Source organism: Formica exsecta, unplaced genomic scaffold (assembly GCF_003651465.1).
Source record: "Formica exsecta isolate Colony F162 unplaced genomic scaffold, ASM365146v1 scaffold258, whole genome shotgun sequence".
NCBI lineage: Eukaryota > Metazoa > Arthropoda > Insecta > Hymenoptera > Formicidae > Formica > Formica exsecta.
Window position 1 is genome coordinate 339,710 of NW_021849849.1, and position 21,071 is coordinate 360,780.

At 41.2% G+C, this 21,071-nt stretch overlaps 2 protein-coding genes across 2 annotated transcripts in view; one reads left to right on the forward strand and one right to left on the reverse strand.

Annotated features, from left to right (window-relative positions):
* LOC115236525 overlaps positions 1–21,071 on the reverse strand; it is a 146,100-nt gene that overhangs the window by 86,700 nt on the left and 38,329 nt on the right. Inside the window, exon 5 of the mRNA XM_029809034.1 lies at positions 7,605–7,648. Within this exon, the coding sequence (XP_029664894.1) occupies positions 7,605–7,648 (44 nt within the window). The remainder of the gene's footprint in view (positions 1–7,604; positions 7,649–21,071) is intronic.
* Positions 1–21,071, forward strand: part of LOC115236526 (atrophin-1-like) — a 118,979-nt gene that overhangs the window by 66,483 nt on the left and 31,425 nt on the right. Inside the window, 4 exon segments of the mRNA XM_029809036.1 lie at positions 7,945–8,012; positions 10,981–11,198; positions 15,581–15,894; positions 17,085–17,226. Coding sequence (XP_029664896.1) covers positions 7,945–8,012; positions 10,981–11,198; positions 15,581–15,894; positions 17,085–17,226 — 742 coding nt within the window.

Sequence of the window (21,071 nt, forward strand, 5' to 3'; positions counted from 1 at the left end):
AAAAAAAAAAAAAAAAAAAATTCAAAATTATTAAAAAAAAAAAAAAAAAAAAAAACAAAGCAGAATATGATTGCGTATAAACGCATATCTCGACTACAATATTGATCAAAATAAATTCAGAAGAAAACTATAGATTAGATGTCTATGAAAAAACTATATTGAGAAATATGAAGCAATACTGACTGCAAAATGTATTTCCCGTCGTTTCCAAGATGACTCATCTGAACGCAATATAAGAAAGAGTTTATATATCATTGAAGGATTCTTTTCCCCGCAAACAATATGACAACATAGTTTACTGCGAGTTATATATCGGGTACCCTCATCCTTGCGGCGAAAAAAAAAATAAAGAAAAGAGAAACTCCTTCCTATTTTCTTCTTTTTTAACGAGGTCGTCAACGGATAAATGTTTGTTATGGAAGTAAATGCAACGAATGATTCTGACAACTCACGGAAGGAAATAAATCTAACTTAGTCCGCTCCGGTCGTTTTATCGAATCGTAAAGACTGCCAGCTGCGACATTTTACGTAACTATTTCGCTGTCATTGACTTCTTTTTTCTATCGCATTGCCTTGTCTTTCGCAGCTGTAAGATATGCTTGTCTGTTTGTTGATCGCAGGTATCTCATCATTTATATATAATGCATATCAGCTTGTATAATTAAAGTTTCAATTCCCCCGAGTGTGATACGAAACAGAATAAATCCAGTTGCATGTGGATATATGATAATTTATGTAATATGTAAAATATTTATGCACATTGTGCTATATGTATATCGCAATGTTGTAATTTTTAAACGCTTACGCACTGTGGGACGCACGATTTTAGTAAAAATTCGAACGCAAGCAATTGTATAATTATCGCAAAGTATATAGAATTTTTTCTATAGCTATAGAATATAATTTCTTACGAATATAAACTATTCTATTTATATTTATAATAACCGTAATATATCATTTTACGTTGGATATATATTTTATTCAACATTTTATAAACACAGAAATAAACTGTCATCGAAATCACGCGCCTATTTAAGAAAAAAAAACATCATGTGTGTGTGCGTGTGCGTGTGGCAGAATTTATTATATTAACATTACATCTAATTTCAAAATTTATATCGGTCTCAAATTCAACCTGCATGAAATTTCACGCTGATTTAACTTGAAATAAGTTTCATTTCAGTTTACCTTATGTGCACGTGTACGAAAACTTATCGGCGAATACGCGCTGTGTACACGTTCGAAGGTTCCTTTGACATAGATAGATAACGGCTGATAAACGAGTTAATTTGTAGATACGCCTTTCAGACGAGTGCGCGTAGCTGCTCGTATGAATCACTGCGTGTTGAAACAGATCTTACCGGGCGTCACGTTTCGCTCTCTATCTCCCTCCGACAACGAGATAAATGACAATGACTGAACGGTCCGAATCATCAACATTAATTTTGAAATCCATCATTATTTCCGTTACGCGTATATCGCAAATTGCTTTAATGCACTCTGTGCAACGTGCTATAGCGTCCGATCGTGCCACTCGAAAAAAAAAAAAAAGAGCGCGACCTTGAGTCACGTAACCTTGACAAAAACATTTTAAAAATACATACGGAGAGAAGGAGCAAGAGAGAAAGACAAGGAGAGTACGAATCCTCCGTCGCAGAATTCTTGCGCGGCTCATCGAACAATTTGTGTCTCGCGGTTTTAAGAGGAGAGACCGATTCGCCAAAGATGACAAAAGCGCAAGGTAAGAAGGCACGCAAGTGCGGGAAACTTTTTTCCTTTCATCCAGACGCGGTCGTGCAATATTGATAGACACTCGTCTCTAGATAATGGTAGACTATTGTATGGACTGTAATTGCATGGTTAGAGCCCCACTTTTTCCCCTCTTTCTCTTCCCCTGACGGAGTAACGTAGAAAAACAACGATATGAATGATAAATTTTTCTCTCTCTCTCTCTCTCTCTCTCTCTTTAATTATGATATTATGAGATAATTATGAGGCCCACGAGTTGACGTTATTATTCGAGTTGGTCGCAACTCGATCTCCGCCTCTCCGCCTTCCTATTACACGCGCCGGCTTCGTAATTTCGCACTCGTAAATGTGTGCCGTCGTCGTTGTGCACACGATTCGAGACAGGGCACACTTTGAAACGAGACAACGTATGAAATCATTTGCCGGTACCCGGTGTTTTATCAATTACATCGCGGCTCGATTGGCCATTAGCTGCGAGGCCGATATTAATTCGGCGATCGGAATAAGAAACGGAGAGATAACGAGATTCTAAATTATAGATTGATAAATGATTGACGGAGTAACGTAGAAAAACAACGATATGAATGATAAATTTTTCTCTCTCTCTCTCTCTCTTTATTTCGGACCATGATAATTATGATATTATGAGATAATTATGAGGCCCACGAGTTGACGTTATTATTCGAGTTGGTCGCAACTCGATCTCCGCCTTCTTTTCTTCCTATTACACGCGCCGGCTTCGTAATTTCGCACTCGTAAATGTGTGCCGTCGTCGTTGTGCACACGATTCGAGACAGGGCACACTTTGAAACGAGACAACGTATGAAATCATTTGCCGGTACCCGGTGTTTTATCAATTACATCGCGGCTCGATTGGCCATTAGCTGCGAGGCCGATATTAATTCGGCGATCGGAATAAGAAACGGAGAGATAACGAGATTCTAAATTATAGATTGATAAATGATGCGCGCGACGAGATAAATTAATAAATATTAATAAATTTATTCCATTCCTTTTTGTAACTCGACAACTGTTACTCTTTTTTATAACGACTGTGTGCAAGGCATTTATGTGTAATATAAAAAAATTTGATTCTTTTTTTGTTACATGAAAATAGAAATATAATTATTTAATAAAATCTCTAACCAGAATACTTTTTTACGAGCAGTTAGTTTAATATATCATACATCTACGATAAATATAAAATAGTGCTCGATTAAATTCGTAGTTGTAGAAAATGTTCTCTACAAGTTGTACAAAATATTGCCGGGATTATACTTGTCGAAAATTACAAAAGCGAAATGCGTGCCAATAAGTAAGTCTCTCCGCGGCATTCTTTAATATGTCGAATAATTGAGACGGTAGATAATAAAACAGAGTACAAAGGGGCGTATTAATTAAAATTCTTATATCATTTAAATATAAAGATTCCGCTTTACGTCATGTATATCGCCATTTTTATAGAAATTTTGCAAATACCTATAGAGCATACAGGAGACTGTGCGTTTCAAAGACATAGATTGTACAATGAATGCCCCGTTCCGTTCGCATTGTTCGAAAGAGATACGAGAGAGAGAGAGAGAGAAAGATATGAAAATATCTAAATGAATAAATATTCCCGAATGATAGCCTTTAAAATTGATATCACCGCGATAAAAACGCCACGGCTCTCCCATATTAATGCGTCGACAACAAAAACATTTTTTCGCCTATTAGCTCCGGTTTGGCGGCTCGCGGCGCTAAAATGATATTGAATGCGCAGATATGAAATTAAAATGGCTCGCGCAATATACATACACACACGGCCGGCGGCGCGCTATTCGCGCCCTTGTTTTTGTCCGCGATTTCGAAAATGCACATCCGGCTTTTATAATATATATAGACGGAAATAATACGGAGAAAGGAGAGTGCGCGATATTAAATATCGCCGCGCGTGCCACAATATTTACGTTTAGTCTCGCGCAAAATATTTGCGCCGTCGTTGAATCCCATGCGGCTGAATTACACGTATCGCATGAACCCGAAAACGACAACAACGATCTGCGCCAGCGTCGAGATAGGCACTACCATTGTTGTAGGCTACACTCCTCCGCCGACCGACCGACGTCAATGGTTCATCGAATGACTTTCCCCAGTGTCGGATGACAGAGCTTTTAGACTCCATCCATGAGTAAACCAATCCGATGACTGCGAACGTATTACTATTATATATCCGCATCCTTCCCCTCTCCGTCCATCACGTCGTACCGTTCTCGAATCGCGTGAGGGTGTAACAGAAATGATTTACCGTTCTGCCTGCTACGATACATATATTGTACATGCGTATATGTAAATATACGTCATTACAAATTTACTCTGTTACTCGACAATGCATTTATACCCAGCATTAAATGAAGAGATATACAATTTTTATGCCATTTCAAATTACATTGCAAAAAATGGATATTCCTTTCCTGATTTAAAAAAAAAAAAAAAAAAAAAAAAAAAAATTCATGTCGATCTTCTCGCGATTTTTTATAAATTTCTAAACCAATAGGCGATAAAAGATTATGAGCGTAAATAGATATGATAAATAGGCGGCAGAAAAATTGAGTGAAAAGATTCCAAAAAGTTTTTCGATCCTTCTTTCACGAAAGTGGATCTATTCGTGATATTCCTCGAACGAAATTCGCCAAGTGTCGCTCGCAGAGACGGAATCTGATCGTGTCTGATTGTATTCGGAGACGAATTAAGCCGCTAATTGCGACTTCCCATGAGGATAATCTCGCCTCATTAGCTAATCCTGACATTGCTGCACTTCGATTCTGCGCGCGAAGCTCAATAACGTCAAAGACCGTAATTGGCTGATTCCGCAGATGGTTGGAACCGGAGTTTGCATCCGTGCAAGCTCAAATGAGAAACCGCAAGATATCGAAAGTCTTTTCCCCGCGTTCCGTGGATTTTCCACAATCTTACTTCGCCATCGATTTTTGATAAACGATTGGTGCACGCGAAGTGTTTTAACGGCATAAATTCCGTATAATCATTCGTATTACAGATCGTATAATATTTCCTCGTGCCACGTTACATCGAGAATAATTAAGATTGTAGAGATGGAAGAAAACTTGTTGGTTTCTCATTTAGGACATCGGGTAGATCCCGACGAGGTATATCCTCTTTTGCAATAGGGAAAACAAAGTGATTAGTTACTTTCAAGATATATAATTACAGCTCGCGCGTGTGCGCAACGCCTTCTCTATAATTTTCGCTATTTATAATTTCAATGGCATCCCATTCTGCCTCATTAGAACGCATTGCGAACGATTTTTTGCCGCCGAGTCTTTTTTCCTTCAATAGTTGTAATTATCGTTATTAAACTATTCATAATTTTTTTTTTCTTTCGCCTTCTAAACCAGAAATGGTAAGTAACATTTGTAAAAACCGTCCGTTTACTATTTGCATATATCAAGCATAAAGAGATAATTTGCATAATTTACGCTCGAATGTGTAATGTTCACTTATTCACTTTTTCGTAAAAATGCACGTACGCGCATTATCCGGAGACGATGAATTCCTTGAACAAGGGTGTGCATAACTCGGTGGGTAGGGAGAATTTTAAGAAACGATCAATCAAAGCGTCACCGCGTCGCGCTACTTTACTCTAATCTACATGGAAATAATAAATGTAGTTGAATGCACTGTATAATCGCGACCTACCGCGTGTGTGTCGGCAATCACAATCTCAAAAAAGAACAGCTCAACGCGCGGAAAAGATTAATAAAACTCAACGTAACAAGTCGAGTAGTCGGCGCTTCATAACGACGATGTTCAATTTTGACCGCGACCGATAATTAAGTGTCGTTCGGCCTCTAATATCGCACGCTCGGCCCCCGATAATATCTGTAATCCGCGCGAAACGATTTCGACGGGTGGCAACAACGCGGTGCGCCGCGCACGACGTGCCTCATAATTAGTCGGAAGACAGAGGGACGGTGAAATAGAGAGAGGACGCGATCATAATTGCCGCGCGCGCGACCGCGGCCCGGGCACAATCAATTAAATGGCATGCGCGTTTACCATCGCGCGAGATGGAACGGGACCTCCCTCCCTCCCCCCCCTTCCCCTCCTTGTTGCTATTATAAATCGACGTTTCTTTTTTTTTTTTTCCCCCCTCGAATAATCCCTAATTGAGTGGTCCGCGTGCACATCGGAAAGATAAATTTCCGAAAAATCGACGTTTCGCCGTGATATATGCAAATTGCCCATCCGCACGTTGCGTTTATCGACATTAATTCTTTTTTCTTCTCTTTTATAATTTTCATACCCTCTTTCTCCTTCCGAAGAATTTCGTGATATTTTTATGAATTGCAAATAAATAAAAAGCAACGTGTCGTTTCACGTATCGTTGAATAAAGTCGCGTAAAACGGCACGCGTTATCACTGCATCGGCATCGTATTCAAATTGTTAATGCATATCTTTATTACCCGTTCGTGACGTAATCTAGATCGATACGTCGTATAGTCGGACATAAATTAGACGTTATTACGTTGTACATCTTATCGGGCTTCCGGCGCGTTTTTTTTTTTTTTTTTTTTTTTTTTAAAAATAAAGAATACAAAGTATTCTCTTTCGTTACAATTTAATTTTGAAAGATTTAAAATTAAAATTATAAGAAAGAATTGTGTTTTAATGTCATGTTTATATGCCATATATTACAGCTGTTCTGTGATAGAAAGATTTTATTCTATTTAGAATGAAATATATTGTTAGAACTTTTAAACCCTTTAAAAGAAGTATATTGTAAAAGTTGATGAAAGGGTGACTACGCGAAGAATTTATTGATTATTTTTTAATTTTTTACACAAAGATTAGGTAAAGATTATTAAATGCAAATCCGATATTAAAATTAATAAATTTAAAATAGTGAACTCTCTCTCTCTCTCCCTCTTGTCTTTAATATGACTTTTTTTTTTTAATACATACAACAATAATTATTCTTCGATAACCGCCGTCTCGTGGCAACGCTTTTTTAACCAACCTTGCGCGGCGCTTCTTTCTCTCTCTTTCTCGGAGCGCGAAGTTTTAATGAAATGAAAGGAAAAACTCTTTCGAAGTAAAGTTGAGACGTTCATGTTACGTCACATGAACTAAAACTTATAAAACTTGCCGAGTCTCTTCATTCACTTGTCTTGTCTGTGTACTAACTTTAGGAAATATGGCAGAGCCACGATATTTACACGATATATATATATATAACCGCAAGAAATTAATTAATGTGTTAGAAATAACGCGTGAAATCGTGGTAGACGCACAACTTGAGGATGAGATTTAAAAAATCTCTTTTTTGTTTGTACAATATAAACGAAAACATACGCAAGAAACTATCTTGATAAAGGACAATTACATTACGGAAATTTTAATTATAGGGAAAAAGCATTTCTGGCTCTGTCTTTTAAATGTGTGACAGGGAAGAGCTAACTAAAAGAACATTACAGGTAATTTGAAAATTAATTAAATTAAGTACCCCTTTCGTAATGGGTTTGTCAAATGTAATATTCGATATTTTCGATATCAAAGGAAAATTCGATAAAATGTTAAATTATGTCGGAAAAACGCTGACAAAAGGGGTATTGAAATAATGCGTAATTAGCTCCTAGATTATTGATTGGTTGTGTTTTAACGAGAAGTTAAATTTACGAAATTATGTGTAATTATATACACACGCTTTTAAGACTGATTAAATAACTGTACGCCGGAATTATGGTAATCTCCCGCCATGCTCCACACCGATTTTAACTATGCGGCACGATTTATATTCGATCAAATCGTTAAATCTTAAAAGATAGCTTATTATTAAATAATCGAGCAGTGTTACCTGTTGCTGCACAACCGCTCGCTGAAGTTCCGCAACATCCGCTTCTGAAAATCAGAAATAGTTTGTGATAAGTGTAATAGAAGATATTCGGTATATTTTTAATAAATAATGACGAAGGAACATTAATTATTGTGACTAAAGCATCGACGCGAGTCATCTTTTTATTGAAACAATTTTTTCGCGGAACCTTTTCAGCATTGATCGTGATTACATATGTATATATAAAATTTTTCTCTCGTAATAGACGATGGATTCCAAAAATTATTTAAAGATAAATAACATGAATGTAATTTAAAAAAAAACGACTGCGTAACGAGCATTCTGTCGTTTTTGTTTTCAGGTATCCGTCACCGGTGCAGAACGGAGGACCAAACGGCACGACGACGATGAGTTGCACGACTTCTCAAGGTAAGGACAGATTTTGCCGATCGGACATCGCGTTCGGGAGAGCAAGAAAAAAAAAAAAAAGAAAAAAAACCTCGAAAACAATTCTACTAATTCAATCCGTCGCGTAACGTTCGCGCGTTGCATTTAATTACTACGACCCCACCGCCGCGCTGGAATAAAGCCACCGCGATTCGCAATAAAAGCGGACTCGCGAGAGAGCGGCATTCCGGCACGCTCATTAATTAGCGGGGGTCCGAAAAAATTTCCCGGCGAAATTTTCTTCCGATTAAATTAGCGTTGCATTAAATTTATCGGCTGAATTCTCTTTTATAAACCGGTGCGCGCGCGAAAAGAGTCGATCGGTGATACGAGTCGATCTCTCGTTCGCAGCTCTCTTCTCTCTCTCTCTCTCTCTCTCGTATATAATTTGCAAATATCAAACGTCGGCCGATATTCGAAAATATTGACTCTGGTATTTTAGCGGGGCTGCGGCGCGGCCGGCAGTCTCTCGGTACGGGAAAAAAAAAATTACTCGCCTCATGACGATTCAATATCGCGCGATTATCGCGGGAAAAGGTACCTAGATGAAAAGAGAGGGGAAAAAGGTACGAGCGGACCAGATACAATATTAATTTTATATTTTTCGCCATCGTGTGACAAAGCGAGCGCGTGCGACGAACGTGCGGTCGCCGCGAATCATATATATGCGACTCGTACATATGCGTGCGTGCCGTATATACATGCCGTATTGCAAAAAGCTCGTCCTCGCGTTTATTCGCGATTGCGAGCGAGCCATTAAACAGATTCGTATGGAATTTCACGACGAAAAAGGATCGGCGAGCGCGTTCGTTCGCCCGCTCGGAAATTGCGCGGAACGTGCAATCAATGAAAAAGCTTCATTTCAACATGAGCTTATTACGAAATTAATTTTCATTATAACGGGATTCGCAAGTACCCTGCGCCTTTCTGTATCGTGATTCATTTATAACGCGTGTGCTTGCCAATATTACGCTGCATTCCAGAAAATTAAAAAAAAAAAAGTATATATCGCGAGCATTCTTTTGCGCGCAAACGTAATTCGGAATTTTCATGGCAATTTCTGTCAATGATAGAGAATTCGCGATGTCTCGCGAAAGAGAGCCGAATCTAACACGTGCGCGAGAACGTCGCATGGGTGATATTTGCGTCGCGAAACTATACCTGGTCGATATCATCCCCGGCAATTGGCGGGAAATTGTAAAAAAATATTTCCCGAGAGCGAGACCGGACTCGGTATCGTCGATGCGTGTATATGGTGGGCGCGCGACAATCGTGCCGAAATATACGCGCGCGCACGGGGCAAAATCCGAGGCCAATTACAAACACACGTCGTCTCACCGAGCTGTCAGTCATCAATCCGCGGAATATTTTTCTCTGGGTCAATTGAACAATTCTACGCGTCGTCGGACATCGAGTGAACCGTGCGCGGGTGGGCTGGGTATTTGCTGTTACCCGGGGCTTTCAATGGCTAACCGGTAAATCTTCTGACGAGCGATTAACTCGTTTCTCTCGGTACTCCTCAGCTATTAAATTACCATCGACGATACCGCCGGCAATAAAACTTGTTCGGGGTGATACTAAACCGAGCGAAAGGTTGCGGCCAGGCCCGTGGATTATACAATAATCTCTTAAATCACTTAAATGCCTCGTTTATTTATTCCTCATCATTTATCGGCACTACTTTGAGCTTTACGATCGCGGAATATTTAATTGATTGACAATATAATTAACGTACATTCCATTCTTTAGTATGTCAACTGCTGCTTTATATTCGATGATAAAGAAAATAACAGATTCGTTTTTATATTTAATAATTATTCTCTATATACATATTTGTATATGTATATCTTGTTATATAACGTGCAATGAAATTAAATTAAATATAGGAACGAAACTTCCGACTGCCCATAAAAAACTGTTTAAAATGTTTTTAAAATTTTATCGGAAGTGTAAAAAGATTTATTATTGTGTATAATTTTTTCTAGAATTATTTTTATAACCCCAATGTGAGAGAAAGAGAGAGAGAGAGAGAGAGAGAGAAATATGTAGCAGTAAATTTTGTGTCTATGGGAAACCGTAAGAGAAAGTTTCAACTTATCGAGTTTTCCCTGATTTAAAAAGCCGTAGAAAAGATAAATTCGATCGCTCCTGAAAAAGTTTGCGAACAAATATCGAAAGTTCGAAGCGCTCTTTGATTCCGAACAAATCGCCCGGCAACTATGTTTAAACTGGGCTGCAAATTCAACTGGTGCTCGTTTACCTGTAGCTGTCTGGGATTAGAGTTAGACTAGCACTCGATGACTCACTTGACTTGCTCTCTCAGAGAGTTTCGCGGCGGAAATATTTCACAATATAACGAGACGAGATGAGTGACAGGAGTTCCCGTGCGAATTAATAGCGCGATAATTTCAGCTAGTTAGCTTATGTACATGCAGAGAGGAGGAAAATAGAAGAAACTTGGGAAAATGATTAACGAGCCGTCGCACACACGAGAGTCTGACGTTTGCGTGCGACGCCGGGAGACTAAAATTGAACGAAAGAAATGTTACGTATGTTCCTCGGTTTATCGCGAGACGTAAACATAACATTAATGTAAACAATACAAAAGATTCGACGCGCAAAATTCCACGCGTAAAAGTCGCTTTCAAGGTTCGCTTCGACTTTAACTTACTTCGCGTTTTTCCCATGACCTTCTATACAGCCGAGAACAAAAAAGAGAAATTTATTATCACAGGCGTCGCGGAGAAAGAGAGAGAGAGCGAGAGAGAGAGAGAGAGAGAATTCATTCTCGCAAATAATGTCGCACGCCAAGATTTTTCCCTTTATATCGACGCCTACAACGAGCAGCCTTGCCACATATGTATATCGATGAAAACGCGAACGCGTGACACGAGATAAGCGAGCGCCGAAAATCTAAAGGGCGTCGCCCTGTCCTTGTCTCTGCGCATAGGGGTGATGGTGAAGCAGGAGGCGAGGGACGACGGTTACGAGACGAGTCCGGACCTCGAGATGAGGAGCACCGGCGGTGACAGCAGTCAGCAGTATCACACGCCGCTGACACCACACACGCCGCACACACCGCACACGCCGCACACGCCCCTCACGCCGATATCGGCGACAGCGCATCAACCCCAGCAGCCGGGCTCGACCGCCTCCACCCTCGGACAGGTGAGTTTTTCATATTCGCCTACCCTGCCCCCGACGAGATCGACCCTCCCTCTCCTCCAACCCCCCACGTTTTCCCCGCATCCTTCTCCCATCCCTCTCCCCCGCTTGTCCCTCGAGCTATTTACGTATCCGTTATGAGCGAACTGAATGCTATTTTATATTATACCTTGTTTCTTAAAAATAGATCAAAATTATAATGGAATATTATCGACGAGAAGTGTATCTTTCTTTTGCCGAGTCGTAAAATACTCGAGAAAGGATATAATTGAGATGTTTTAGCTTGGTTTACGATGTTTAAACGATGTCGGGAATAATGCTCCGCTTGCGGAATTGTCGGTGATATATGCGCGTGATTGCTGCAATTATGCCGGAAGGTAAACGGCTGTGTATCCTCGATCGATCTTACGTCAGAATTTTGGATTAAACAAATTTGTGCTACCTAATATGACAATCTGAAATTAATACGTTCGCATACACTCGTATTCTCTCCTTCTGTTTTAAGCATACATAGAAAGATTACTGAAATCTTATTTGATATGATTTCAGATACGCTCCTTTACAATAAAATATAATAGTAATAACATTAATTTTATTATCCGCGCGCGATTATTATCTCGAAATCCCGCGCGATAAAGCGCGATTTTTTAAATCCGCAGATCAGAGTGGCTCGTGTTTCAACAAAGAAATGCACGATAGGTGTCAATCAAATTACAAAACACGCTGCGATCGCGTCGATATCAAGTGCCACGGGACTTTGCGATCGAGTATCGCGAAGTATCGCCGCGTAATCGGCGGAGGAAATATGTGGTTATTATACACGGAGAGGAAGAAAAAAAAAAAAGAAGATGCCGCGCGCGTAAAACGCCAAAATTATTGTGCGATAAAAAGCGCAGACGGTTCTCATTAGGATCCGCCGTATCGGCCGTATCTGGCACCTCGCAATCAAAGTTACGAGCAATAAATTGCAATAAAGACGCGCGCAATCGCCACTCCGCGTTTTTTCGCAATGCCGCGCTCGGCGATTTGCATTTTCATGTTAGCTTTACGATCTACTTACGCAACGTTACTTCTGTCGCGCCGTACAATGAAAGCCGTAGATGGACCGCCGTGCGATGTTACTTATATTTTTCGTTTTACGCGTGAACGGAGAATCTTTCTAAACGTGCAGTTCTACGATCACTTACGTCTTGCGTAATTCCTTCGACTGATACGAGCGCGAAATGTGTGATAAAATTGTAGTAATACAGATAAAGCAATAACTTTGTAGCATTTTAAAATCACATGTTAAATTCTGTTTTTTGAACTGCTATATCGATAACCCTATTAATAAAATAAAAGAAAAATATAAATATGAATTTGTTGGATAATACGATAATTTGTTGATATTATTTATATGTCTGTAGTATCAAGAAGAACGGCATAATGTTACGAATATAATGAAATAAATGCGAAAAGTCTTCCCTTTGTATTTCTAGGAAGCTATTGCATCTTTTAAACAGAATTTGGCCTTTTCACTTTACAAACCGGAGCAATAAAAGCTTTTTGCGAGAGCGATTCAGATGAATATTTCGACGATAGTAATTTTCAGCAACTTCAATCAGAACGCGCATTTTCCGCTCATGAATTAATTGCAGGATGCGCAGCTCCCCAATTTGGCTATCGGCGCTATCGCGCGCGAATTACAGAAATTTCATTCGATATTAAATTGCCATTATCCGCAAAATTGTTATCCGCTGTCAGGATCAATAATCTTTTTCTCGAAAATTATTGCGTGACGTGACGACCGATCGATCTCGATTTTGCTAGCTTCTCGTTTTAACGAACAACAAATGCTCGACGAGCGGAGCAAATTTTCGTTGATCGAATTGTTAACCGCGAACAAACGTTCCGGATTTATCGAGTTCATATCATTCCCCTCTCCTCCTCTACATCATCGCGCTCCTCTTTCCTAAATCCCAATTTACATTATTTTACTTAACCCTTATCGAGATTCCGACACCTAATTATTTCTACGTAAATAAACCGATGAACTTTAAATTACAAGCGATTTTTTCGAAATAATTGAAAACCGAAAGATGGAATACGCATTCTCGCTGAAAATTACATTAATTTTCTAAACATATTATATCACTTTCTGCAGAAAAAAATCAGCAGTTGAGATGATATTTCCGAACAATTTCTCTCTTTTTTCGGAGAATATGATTTATAATAATTTGGTGTCTCATGCACACGTAAAAGCGGAGTCGGATAAGCGAAGGTTTAATACACGAACAATGCGCTTTATTATCGCAATATTTTCTCGAAATATATAGATCAATAGCTGTACAAATCGATAAACGAACGTCCCTTGCGCGACCAGCGATTCCCAATAAAGATTTTTCTTTATATTTACCCGTTTATAACGCAAATATTATACTCTAATATTGTCGGATAAAATAAATCGTTCCGCTGCTGGTACGACGCTATATCTTTTTTCAAGTAAATAATAACAGTACGGTGCGCGCGATATGAATACGTTCTTATCGCGTGTAATATTGTCGGCGACCTTCGGGCGAAGCTCGGAAAAAGGACGAATAGTGGGGATAACGCGTCAGCGGTAACTACCAGTCAGTACGGTCCTTATCTTTGCGGGATTTCGACCTCGATTTCGTAGGGTTATCACGGGGTCAAGAGCGTGTGTATGTCGGCTGGAAAGGCCATAGTCGGGACGGGGATGAGACCAGGTCGAAAATTGCAAGCGAGGGAATGTTTACGTGTCGCGATAAAAAAATCCTCGGTAATCCCCGAAGCCTCTCGCCACAGATTCGCGTTATCTCTTACTCTACCATTTTCGCGGACGCCGAAAAAGCGACGCGACTCCTTTCACGGTTGTGCATTAATATAGCGCGATTGGTTGCAACAAAAAAAATTATTATTTTCCTTACTTTTAGGCTTTACCTTAATTGAATATAAAGGGAAATAAAGATCGTTCGAATTATTCTATATCATTCAAATAAACAAATGATAGTTGCGAGTTGAAAATTAAGAGAGCGTAGAATATACGAATATCGATACGATAAATTATCGCGACTATTGACAGGCTTCAGAATACAATAATGGCCTGTTGAATAATTTCTGATTTCATTGGGCGGTATAGAGCTTGAAGCATTTATTTTAGTTCGCGATATTGGATTTTTGTGCGGTCGTCGAGAAGAGTCGGGCAGCGAAACGTCACTCACAGATACCTGTCGCGTTAATCGTCTAATATCATCTCGTTAATATCGTCAAGACAAAACTTGATCAAGAGACAACAGAAAGTTGCCAGATAATTAAATCCCCTTCGTATTTTACGATAGAACCGATAATGTATCCCGCATATATTGTCAGATATCCAACTCTACCGCGTTTATCACAAAAATTGATAAGCGATTAACTTTTGAAGATTGTAAAATTTCATGTTATTATCCTCTGTCTTTAGTCATTAAAGACAAATCACTCGAATTTCAGTTGATTCGCGGCTAATGCAAAAAGCAGACGATATGAAAAGCGCAACAGGAGATGAACGATAGTCGTCACTGTGCGCAATTTATAAAAAGGAAAAAAAAGAGACACACAGCTGTACGTTTTACAACCGCGAACGGTCGATACGTTGTACGTGGCTATATATTTTTGGTCCACGGGCGGCAATTGCGCTATTACTATTTCCCCCCCAAGGCATCGGGAGGCACATACATACAGTGTCGGTTACATACGTTTTATGATCGCTCCTGTACGTGTCCACGATCGTCGGTACATGTTTTACGTCGAGATTGTACGTGCTCGGGAAAAATTTCATTTTTCCGCAACCGGCCGTCGCGCCGGAAACTTGTGGACGCGACGAAAAGTTTCTCGCGGCGGAATTAAATCAGCTGGGATACACATCAGCTGTCATCGAGATATCACAGGGATAATTCGCCGTGACCGGTTTGCTCTAACATTTTCCATCCCTTCGCCCGTATATGTATTATTCAAAGGAAGGCGAGAGAAATTCGGTCATTAAATATACGGTAATATGTCTGTCCTTAATATTATAATGTAGAGAAACGATGCGCCGAAAATTTATCGTGAAACATTCATGGAGTCGCATCTCGATGACGTATAATCTTTCATATTATGGATTACGTTTCACGAATTTTTAATTTGACGTGCTTTCTCCGCGAAATTTATCTCATTTCAAACAAGAAGACGAAGACTCGGAGAGATATTAAATAAAAGTAGCTTTTATACCAGTTTTCCTATCCGTGACCCTAAAACAAGCGCGCGTAAAGCCATGCGAAAGCATTTGAATTGCCTCGTTATTTCGGCGCCAAAAATGACACTTCGCGATCACTCGCAACGTTTGATGACACGACATTTTTTTCCAGGTCGCGATAAAATGCGAGACGCCGGTGGACCCGTACTCGTTCGTGGACGAGGAGATGTCGATGGGCGGCATAAGAACGGCGAGCAGTCCAGGCGGCGGCGGAGGCGGCAATCCCGAGAACATGACGTGTCCGGGCGGTGCCCAACCTGGGTTGGGTACACCCACGTCGACGCCGCCCGGGGCGCTGTCCGGGCCACAACATCATCAAATGAATCTCGTGATGAACGGCGCCGCCGGCATCAATCCCCAGCTGGCGCATCAGCCGAAGAAGCGAGGCCGCAAAAAAAAGTCGGAGATGATACTCACCCCCGAGGAGTAAGAGTCGCACACATATATACAATCATTACGTCTAAGACTTATCGATATTTTGCGATTTCCTCTAAAATCACGATTTTAATTCCTTTTTTTTTTTCTTTAATAAAATTGTCCAAAATTTACAACTAAGGTAAAGGTCATTGTTGATTATTAATAAATGCGTTTAATGAGGCTGAAAAGAAACGAAGCTGAAAAAGGATCATGGACCGGCCGCAAAGTCGCGACTCGATGTAACCGGAGTTAGTTATATATTTGCATGCACACGCAGCTATGGTTAAAAATATCCGCTCTGCTAACAATGTCCGTCTGACCGGGCACCATGTTGCCGATCCGATAGGATCTTCAGTTACGCTTATTTTTATGTATGAAGCCGGCCAAAAATTTAAAAATAGTTTCGCATATTAGGAACGCAACGCGATCAGATTCGCGTTGCTGTTATAGAGATGTACGTTACGTGATAAGATGTTTGTTAAGAAAATAACTGAAGGCCTTAAAAGGAAGTCATCCGTGCTCTTTCTTAACACGTTGCACGTCAGCACGTCTATTTCATTAAGTATATCGTAGTGATTAAACAAAGGCCATACATTATACTCTGATGTAAATATTCTGCTTCGTCGGTATTATTTCTCGAGACTGCTCACTGTGCTATTATGTAACGTTAAAAAAATAGCGAGCGCAAATACGTTAATTAATCTACGTTGCACTTATTTTTATGAATTATATTAATTTACGCGTTTCGTCCATAATATCTCAACTCGTCATAATAGCTTAAAATACGCATTCATTCATATTCAGCGTGTTAAAAAAGAAATCGAGTCTGTGTATTGTTTTATTGCGTAAGCCTATTTCTTTTAAAGACGTAACAACCATAAATCGCATCTACGGTCGTTTTATATCTCGCGAGATACCAACTTATTCATCCGTGTATTATTCGCGCGTATTCACAATACGAATTCTCGATAAAATGTAACATTGCGTTACGGTGTCACGAATCGAAACATTGTAGTGAGTCCAAGACGCGAGCCGAGGTCGGCAAAAAGCAGACGTGGAAAAAGACCACCGTTGTCCCCTGCCGATCGAGAGAAATAGCTGCGCGCGTCTTTCGCACTGAATCGTATGACGCAGCATAAAGGAATCCAGCCGTATTATTAAGGCCTTCACAGTGTTCGTTCTTTTTTTTTTTTTCTCAGAGCGGAGCTTGCAGAGGCCAAGAAACGCGCGAAGACGTACAAAGAGAGGAAGAAGCACGACAGGTTCGACGGCATGCCGGAAGAGGAAGTGAGCAAGCGTGTTCTACCGGATCATCTCACCAGCAACCTTGACATTATTATAGTAAGTCCGCGTATCTATAATTATTCCGTACATATTCCGTGTTAACATTCGACAAATACGATGATAAGCGCTGATCTCAAAGTTTTATATATACTCTCATTTTTATTTACCATATTTCAATATTGCGTCATGTCGAGTCGTGTAAAACTTCCGACATTCTGTACACCGTGTATAAGCGCGGCTACAACTTTACGTTAGTTTCGAAGGTGCTTTAGGCAGAGAGTACAATAATCGCCTGTGGATGAAATATGAGAATAGCGCGCTTATCGCGAGAGATAAATAGGTCATCTAACGTCGATAAATTAAAATATATCCGTAGTGTCCTCGCGGAAAGTGCTACGCGTCGTAAATAAAGGAGAATTTACTCGCTCGATGATCGACTCGCGAATAGGCGACATTTCAATTCCGCGACTCGTCGGCGCACGATAATTCATTAATCGCGACGTGTATAACACTAACAACTATAAAAACATCAATTTCGCCGGGCGCATACGCATTTCTACGTCGGCACGCGGTACACGCGCGAAGCGGTAATTTATAGCCCCCGCGTATATATCGCGGCCGTGCGTGTCATTTGTAATGCCGCATTACCAATGCGCCGCGACGTCGTTCTTGATCGAATGACGGCAATTAATCAGGCACGCGCGTGCGGCGCCGGCGTCGGCGTCGGCTCGGCCGCGGCGCGTGAATCCATCTTGGAGCCGAAAATTGCGAGGATTCTCTGCACGCGGCAACGACAAATGGCAATCGCCGCCTCCGCAACAGCCGGCCTAATCGCTTTAATGATCCGTGCGCGATTCGGTTATCGCGCGAAATGCCGGTCATTGCGTTCCGCGAGAAGGAAAGAGAGAGAAACTAGGCTTCGCCGATGTCGGTTAACTTGATCGAGTCTTTTGTAGAACTAAAAGGAAGAATAGAGAGAACTTAAGGGTTAAACTTTTAATTGACGTTGGTTAAACCAATAATGAGTTTTTTTAGCTGTTAATGATCGAACAATATGATCTCGAGAAATATATTTTTAGGAAGAAGATTATCAAAAGTTTATTCTTGTAAAACAAAAAATATAGCAGCGATTGATAATTATAATCAAGTTGGATCTTAACAATCGGCTGGATCCACCGGCGCCGCGTGAGTCGACATTGAAAATGGACTAGAATCCGAAAACAATTTCGGACGATTCTATGCAACATATATGTCATTTTCGTCATCGCGCGTTAGCATGATCTTTATTGAATGCAAACGAGAGAATGGGAATTACGTTCTCGTTACAAACGCGACGACCCGCCGCGCGTTGATCGATCACCCGATATCGGTGTAAACGGGTATAAACAGTTTAACGGGTGAGCATCACAGTCATTACGAGTGATTGTTATAATCCGATATACGAGCGTCGTTATCAAAATTGGGGTGACTTAAATGACGGAACCGAAAGGCTCGTGACGATTGCGGTATTTTAATCGCGGGTGGAAACGTCCCGCCAAACGCAACTTGATTTATATTTCCCCTCGGTCCTTTTTAAGATAATAGAATTATCTTATTTTTGGCAACGCGTGCACCATTATATACCTAGTATTACACTGACTAAAAGCACCATTAAGGTAATTTATCAATTAATTTAGAACACAAACGCGCCGCTAAAAATTAAATTTTTACAATGAAAACATATTGTGTATATATACGTCATACAACACAACTTTAACTTTAAAATAAGTGAATTCTAATGCTTGCGCTATATCCACATTCCGAGTTTCTCGAGATAATTCGATTTTGTTACGTGAATTCGCATTCATTACTCTCAAGATTTCAATCATCTCACGAAACTTTGCCAAGGAGCGGGGGAAAAAAAAAAATCTAGCGCACAAGAATCACTTTCGCACTCTCCTTCCGCGCGAAGAAAGTCTCGACCGCGTTATTTATCGCAAAATAAGGCACGAACGCCGTCGGCCATTTTCATCGGGGGAGTCTGTTAACGCTCTCCACGGTCCATATTCATATATTACCCGAAACGAGTTGTCACCGTGGTCGATCATCCGTCAAGCGGTGTAAACGCTTTAACGGGCCGTGGGCAATTCGGTTATTACGCCCGACGTTGTAATCGAACGCAGCGGGACACTGTTCGCTGCTCCCCATAGAATGCACCCCCTGGTGCACCCCCAGCGCGACCACCCTTCCCTCCCCTCCTCCCTCCCCCGCGCGTTGTTTTCAATCGGTGACAATTCCACACCCTTCCTCACGTCCAACCACCACCTCGTGGCCACCCCCGCCCGTCATTTTATCCTCGTTTATCCCGGCCGCCATTCGGCGCCGGCCGAGCGGCTAACGCATTGGCGTTAACGCGCTAATGCGATACGTACTTTATGTCGACGGCGGGCTACGAGAGATGGGGGATGGGAGGACACGTACATACACATACGCGGCGGTGTGCAGTAGGAGGAAGAGGAGGAGGAGAAGGATTCGCTCATATGCGACTAACAATATAACGCGATTTTGACGGCGCGATATACGTCGTTGTGTGTCGTTGCTTTCTCTCAATCTATCTATCTATCTATCTATCTATATATACAATATATATGTACATACCTCTTTCTCTTTCTCTAGCTTATTCGGAATCGAAGGTGCGATCGAGAAATGCATTATCCGAATCGCAGAGATACGCGGAGATTCCTCAATAGGCGCGTAAAGCATTCGCGCCTCGTGCTTTAGAGAGAGAGAGAGAGAGAGAGAGAGAGAGAGAGAGAGAGAGAGATCTCTATATAACAGTTGAAAAACAAACAAATCATTCATCTCTCGAATTCTTCGCGAGAGAAAAGATAAGATTTAAATTGATAAAGATTGGGATCATCTTCTCCTTGTCTTTCTCGCCGCATAATTACAATATGTTGATTATCTTGATCAATTAATAATTTTCTTAGACCGTGAAATAAGACGCGTCGGAAAGAAACGGGATTCCCAAAATTCGCAGATACTACGAGATACAGAGTTGAGACGATCTTGCAATATTCATCATCTCGCATCCACTTCGATCCTCATTTAACTACCTTAACAAGGGACAAATGCCATTTCACAAGGCACGATTCATAACAACATACCCCGGGGGGGCCGCGCATTTCAATGCAAAGCTAAACAGAGGCGAACGAGAGAATATAGAGAGAGGCTGAAGAATTCAAACTAATCAGGCGCCGATCCCTTCTCGTAACCACGCGGACGCGCCGCGGTTCTTAATGGAACGCGCGCAAACGTGTACGCACGCTTCGTCCTACGGACGTGCACTTTGTCATGCAATTATCTCGACGAGTATACGGCCGTTTCGTTGCGCGGTGAATGTTAATCTCTATTTATCGACGACACTACGCGGACGTCGGGCTAGGACGTGGGGCTAGGCGCGAGATAAACGTCGATAAGTTACGACACGAGATTCCTCCCCCCCCCCCCCTCGCATGTACCTTGCACTTGCGAAAAGGTCAGTTGCGAGTCGAGAGAGCGCGGGAGTGCATCGGCTAGCGGGAGAAGAAGAAGGAGGAAAAGGAGGTGGTGGCTTTAACAGCGCGCGAAATGCGCGTCTAATGATGCCTGCGAGACCGCGCGCATAACGTATCCTTGGACTTTGTCGTTATTAATTACCTAACCGGCGGAGCGAGGAGCAAAGATAATGCGGTTGTGCAACAGGTACCAGCGCCGCACCTGCGCCTCCTCCTCCTCCTCCATCTCTTTCTCCCCCTCCCCTCCCGTCGCGCCGTTGCATAATCGCGGGTAAGAAGCGCGCACGTGAAGTCGCGAAACGGGGAAAGAAATCGATTCCCTCTCTCTTTCTTTCTCTTTCACTCCTTCTCTTTCTATCTCTCTCT